At 43.3% G+C, this 6,000-nt stretch overlaps 1 protein-coding gene and 1 long non-coding RNA gene across 2 annotated transcripts; one reads left to right on the forward strand and one right to left on the reverse strand.

The window, feature by feature from the left end:
• Positions 1–137: 137 nt before the first annotated feature.
• On the forward strand, positions 138–2,105 carry LOC9636441. The gene is made up of 6 exons (XM_002974302.2): positions 138–584; positions 653–739; positions 791–974; positions 1,022–1,236; positions 1,298–1,457; positions 1,519–2,105. Exons 1-6 carry the CDS (start codon positions 279–281, stop codon positions 1,965–1,967), a joined length of 1,401 nt encoding a protein of 466 aa, XP_002974348.1. The 5' UTR covers positions 138–278; the 3' UTR covers positions 1,968–2,105.
• Positions 593–1,071, reverse strand: LOC112347782. The gene is made up of 2 exons (XR_002992856.1): positions 788–1,071; positions 593–737 (listed from the first exon to the last, which is right to left on the reverse strand). It is a non-coding gene; the product is annotated as an uncharacterized LOC112347782 (long non-coding RNA).
• Positions 2,106–6,000: the final 3,895 nt, after the last annotated feature.

Genomic DNA, 6,000 nt, shown 5'->3' on the forward strand with positions numbered 1-6,000 from the left:
CCTTGAATATTTCTTGCCGTGATCATCAATACCTCCACTTTAAACGGACAAGATCAATCGATTTAAAGGCCTTCTCTCATCTCTGGTACACATAAGCAGGAGCTACAGAGCCAAGGATACTTTTCCTTTTGTAATATTCTTAGCTCTTTCAAGTGTTGCAATGTGGTTGGTCATGAAAAAATCTCTCTTCTTACAACTTTGGACTTGCAGCATTTATAAGGATTGCAAGCAAGCATAGAAGTTCAGAGTTGGAAAAAGAAGTTTATAGAGGAGAGAGAATGAAGAGTCTCGTCGCGTTTTTTCTTGTTCTTGCTGTGATCTCCCACTTTTGCAATGCGCAAGATTTGAGTTTCACAGCCACGACTCCCAGCCTCACCAAAGGCAAGCCAAACACCTTCATTGGAACCACTGGCGATCAGATCGCGTCGTCTCTTCTCGCATCAAAGACTCCCGCAATGCTTTGGGGCTCGGTTCCCGCGAGTGCAATCACCAACATCTGCCAGAAGATTGTCCAGACTGGAAGACAGGAGTACACTGCAAAGATAGATGGCGACTGGGGAGGATCCGAGACCCTCACGTTAAAGGTAGAGTCTAGATAAGTACCTTTGTTACGTTAATCTTTCTCTTGCTGACGACTGGAAGCTATCTCTAGGTGGTCGCAACCGGTGGCTGTGGTGCCGCTCCAGATTCATCCGGAACGCAGTTCGTGTTCACAGACAACTATGGCCGCAAGAGTGCTGTAAGTTGAGTGATCATTTTGCAGCAACATAAATCACTGGATGCTTACCAGATTGTTTGCCCAAGCAACGCTGGAAGAACTGGCTGTGGTGTGTACATGACCGGCAGTGACGTGGAAAGCCTCTACAAGAAGCGCTTGGAACTCGAGCAGCAACTACTGCTCACAAACTCTTCTGGCGATCACCAGGCAGCTCGAAGATTCTTGCTTGGTGGCTGCAAAGAAGAAGCAGGGAAAGGTACCTCGGGGTGATCCATATGTTAGCTCGTTCCTTCCTTTTTGCAGGAGCAATCGGAGGTGCAATCACGGGAGTGTTGGGAACTGGAGGTTGCTTGGGACTGGGACCATTGGCACCTTTCTGCATCGCTGGCGTTTTGGGAGTGAGTGCTGAGCTTGGCGCGGCTGCTGGCTGCGTGAGTGCGTGCTTCCCTGGGGATGCAACGGTGCAAACTTCCACGGGCGAGACAAAGACGATGAGCCAGCTCCAAATCGGTGACAAGGTATCTATCCTGATCATCCATCGCTTCCACTAAACCGTTTTCCTCTGCTCGCGTCGTGAAGGTTGGGACGCTCAAGAACGGGAGGCTCGAGTTCGGTGAAATCTATGCTTTCGGCCACCGAGACTTGGAGCAGAAGAGTGACTTCGTCAACCTGGAACTATCCCACTCAAAGACCCTTGAGCTCTCGCGCCTGCATTTCGTGCCAACGCTGCTCAAAGCTGGTGTGTGTCATCTCTTCCTTCCACCACTTTTTTTTCCACCAAGCTCACGAACCATTTCTAGGTGGAGTCGAATTCAAGCGTGCGCAAGACGTTCTTGTCGGAGATGTGTTGACCGCTTCATCGCCCACCAACAATTCGATCATGACTCCATTCCCAGTCACACGAATCTCGATCGTTACAAAGCCCGGCCTCTATAATCCATTGACTCTCCAAGGAACTATCGTCGTCAACGGAGTCGCCGCCTCGGTCCACAGCGACTGGTTCCTGGATGCCCTGTTTGACGCGCTCGGCCTCACTGCTTACCTCCCAGCGGCATACCAGGCTATCCTCTTCCCGGCGCGATTGCTCTACACACTCCTCGGCCATGATTCATACCTCGCGCTCTACAAATGGATCGACGCCAGGATCAATGTCGCCGAGTTCGGCACTGAAAATGGCGGCAAGATTGCAGCGGCGGCGCTGCTCGCCAGTGGAATCGCGTCCCTGCGATTGCTCAAGAACCCTATGTGAAAGAGTACTGGTATTTGCTGCAACCTCATAGAATGGCTTGGAAACTGGATCTTAGCTTAAACGGAGAATAAGAAATCATGTTAAAGCTTTCTTCTGACAGAATGATATAAATAAAATCTCAAAACAAGAAATAAGATCTATCTTGCAAATTAACAAGAGAAATAGTGCTTTAGAACGTGAGAAATCAGGTGCCAAAGTCTTAAACTTCAAACCACTAAGAAAGTACACAATTTGGACAAGGCTCTTGGTGCAAGGAAATATTTTTGGATTAGATTACTCCCTCTAATCCGCCCTTTTGAGTAGTAGATCAAAGCATTTAACAATGGTGCTGGCCAACATTGGATATTATTGCTAAACAAACATCTTGGAACTCAAAGTGAGTTATAAGTGGGTTTCAATTCCTATTTTAATATACACTATTATATTTTTATTTTGCAACTTAATAAAAAAATATAGATTTATAGGACTACAAATTCTATTTTTATAATGAAAATGTTATTTATCAAAATTGTCATGAAAATACAAAATTTGTAATTCATGATGACTATTGCAAGCATTTTATGCACTCAATATTGCAACAAATATATAATTGTATATGGGAGTATTATATATTTACACATATTTAGATATACTTTTTTTTTGAGTTTTATGCAAAAATATTATGCATACAATTCCTTGTCAATTGTTATAAAAACAATTGAAACTTGACTAATAAAATATATTATATATACATGGAGTACAACACTTCAGAACATAAGACTAATACCACATCATCTAAAATAATATGATGTTATTATAAATTTAGTGAGAGTTTTTTTTCCTATTCTTATATCATTGTATGTAGATTTGTGATCTTGAGATTATTACCATTTCTTTTGTATTCTATTTACCTCTCATTTCACATTGCTGTGTTTCATTTTCAATTATAACGCACTCTAATGTAAATATAGTATTTTGATTACTTTAGCAAGTACTTTTAATTACTTGCAGCTTGTTTATGGTGTGGTACTCTAATCTAAGTAGCAATTAATTGGAGTAGCAGCAAATACAGTCAATTGGAGCACATATGCAAGTGCAATGCTTTTTTTGGTGTTTGGGGCATTGAGTAAATAATTTGTATTATAGCCATGATAAGGTGTTAGTTTTATTGATTCTTTGTGTTCTTAATCACACATATAAGTTTTTAATATTGCAGTGGTTTATTGAGTTTATATATATTGCAAAGTGCAATATAGAATTTTCTTTCTTAGGTTTTTACTTCTTAGTTTTAGCTATGTAATTATTACAATGATTGTGTCATGAAGAGCAAAGAGCATCATAACATACTTATAACACATGTAATGATAGGATAAGATTTAGATATGCTATCACTATGAATTCTTAGAACTTTAGGGGATAAATGGGGATAAAATAGCTATTAAGGGCTATCTCATTAAACAATTACCCCTTTTTCAATTTAGTTAAAAGGAAGAGAAATAAAATGCATTATATATCTCATGGGAAATTACTGTCGCGAATGTGACTTCGGGTATCGAAAGTTACCTGTCGGCCAATCCTTACGGACACTCTTACCTTACTGCCACGACGGCAGGAGGTCGGTATTGCTAGACCCGTTATTAGTCTCCGCCTAAGCTAGTTGAGAAACTGGTCCTCGCGTGTGCACTTGACTAGATGGGCATAAGGATGGAATTCCTAAGTGCTATTAGTCAAGCATACTTGACCTGGTTAGAGAAACTCATTCGTTGACTTGCACTTGCTAGTGTTGGGAACCCCCGCGATATTAAGCTTGGTCCCTCAACATCGCTAGATGATAGCTTACCGTGTCTGCCAAACACCCTCGCTATCATGCCCTTTGTGTTAGTCTCAATTTGTCCCAGATGCTATTTATGGAAAGTGTCCAGATTTGCTCATTTGGCATATCTACGGAATGTAGAGATCGGCCTGACCACAATGGTGTTCGTCCCGTGTCCAAATTCGCAATCTAAGGACATTCCATATTTAGTAAGTTTCGAGCTTGTCCCAGAGACTAACTCCTAATACTAAGGGAGGCTTGGGGTGAAAGCCCAAAGCGTGTGTTCCTCAACGGGGGGGGGGCTATGGGGGGTTCCAAATGTATAGTAGGGATAGTGGGTAGGTCGGGCATGGCCGACCAACCTAAGGCATAGTCTAGCTCCCGCTTGCGTGCCTGTCCTTGTTCTGCGTCCGGCTTGGGTCTAAGCCCAAGTTCCATTCCATGCTAGCTGGTGGAGTACCCATATCCTCACATTAGGCCACCGGTATGCTGAAATAGCGCCAGACTCCGTTTGGCTCCGTTTTGCGTGCTGGTCCTGGCATTGGTATGCTGGTTGCTCCAGGACTGTTCCAAGTCGCTCCGGGCTCCTGTCCCTTCGCTCCTTGGGCTATATGCTCGGGAGTTGCTCCGTGGTCCGGTTCCATCACTCTTTGGCGTCACGCTTGGGAGTTTGGCACCGTTCCTTCGTTCAATGGCCCAAGGCCCTGAACCTCGGGTTCCTATGGACACGTGGCACGGACACGTGGTATATGACACGTGGCATCTGTCACGTGGCACAAAGAGGGTTTAGGTTCCGCTTCGTGGTGTTATCCTATGGTAAATCACCATAGGATAAAGGGTCAAAACCACGTGCGCTACATTTGGTATCAGAGGATGAGTCTCAGCGAGTACTATTCAATGAGATTGGGCAACTAGTCTCGTTGCATACGCAGAGATGAAAACGGTGATCCGAGTGCGTACACGTTTTGGTGCAAAGACTTCGCAATTGTTCCTTGAGTATGGATTTGGTTACCGTTTTGTACCGTATTATATAAGCTTGCTCTTGGGCTCATAAGAAGGCTTGAGTTGTTTCAGTAGCACGAGTTTGCGCTTGGGCTCGTGAGTGAGGCACATTAGCAACTCAAGGTTACACTTAGAGTTGGCAGGATTAATGTTAGCCTATCGGTGGTTCCATGAGTTGTTCCATGTACCGTGGGTGAAAGTAAACTTTCCCTGAGTTTGCTATGAGTGGCAAATAGGCTGGTCCGTAGCTGTTTAGCACGGCACTAGTGGATCCTTCCTAGGCATGATTATAAGTGGATCAATCAAGACTATAGGGATTAATCTATTGGTTCAAGTAATCATGGCCGTGCTCTCTCATAAACTTTTCTTCGATTGAACTGAAGGCAGTGTGAAAGCAAGCTTGAGGTTTGGTCAAAGTTGAGACCGAAAAGAGAGTCATCAGGGATGGAGGATCAAATACGTAAATCATCTTCTCTTTTGGAGAAATGATTCGTAACGAGGTGTTAACTCATTGCTTATGTTCATATTATGCAATCAAGAGTCCCTATCTTGATGCGTGTTGGAAATGATAGTCTTACAAATAGTGAGTTGTGGGATGGATAGCGGTGAAGCGCTAAACCATTTTGTCTAAGCTTGCTATTGGAAGACTTGGGTTGCAATGCTCAATTCTTTTTCGAGGAACCTTGCTATTGCTCCTTGAGTAGCTTGGTGTTGGATTAGTGTTGAGTTTGGTCGGAAAGAGAGTGGCATGAGCTTGTCCTTGTTGTGAACAAAAGTTAGTGATATTGGGTGTTGTAAGTCTCTATCAGTGGAGTGTGGCATTTATGTTGCATTTTGTCGAATTGAGTTAGCACTTGATACTCATATAAACCTTTGAAGTAATAACATTGGCATTGCTCGTGGTATTGCTCAATTGATGATCAAATCATTGTGATTTCTATACCATATCCATGTGATAATGAGCAATGTGTTTACGAAGTTGCTTGGGTAAATGATGATCAACCCCAAAGTGGTTGATGGTGAAGCTAGTCTACCTGCACGTAGTAGCATTGTAGTAGCTTTAACTGGATTCTCGGAGGTGATCCATTGTGCTAAGCTTAAGTTGGTACCTTGTTTTCTTGAGTTTGCCCATAAGGTGTTGGAAAAGGGTTATAGCATTTACTTGCTATGGCTTGTCGGTTGATCCGTTAGCATTTGGAGTAGATTGTTGGATGGAGAAGGTGTGTAGTTGGGGCGTTG

The sequence above is a fragment of the Selaginella moellendorffii genome, unplaced genomic scaffold (genome assembly GCF_000143415.4).
Source record: "Selaginella moellendorffii unplaced genomic scaffold, v1.0 SELMOscaffold_24, whole genome shotgun sequence".
Taxonomy (NCBI): domain Eukaryota; kingdom Viridiplantae; phylum Streptophyta; class Lycopodiopsida; order Selaginellales; family Selaginellaceae; genus Selaginella; species Selaginella moellendorffii.

Coding starts and splice junctions, on each gene's coding strand:
- LOC9636441 (XM_002974302.2), top strand. CDS start 279: ATGAAGAGTCTCGTCGCGTTTTTTCTTGTTCTTGCTGTGATCTCCCAC. Junction 975..1,021: donor CAAAGAAGAAGCAGGGAAAG/GTACCTCGGGGT, acceptor TCCTTTTTGCAG/GAGCAATCGGAGGTGCAATC. Junction 1,458..1,518: donor GCCAACGCTGCTCAAAGCTG/GTGTGTGTCATC, acceptor AACCATTTCTAG/GTGGAGTCGAATTCAAGCGT.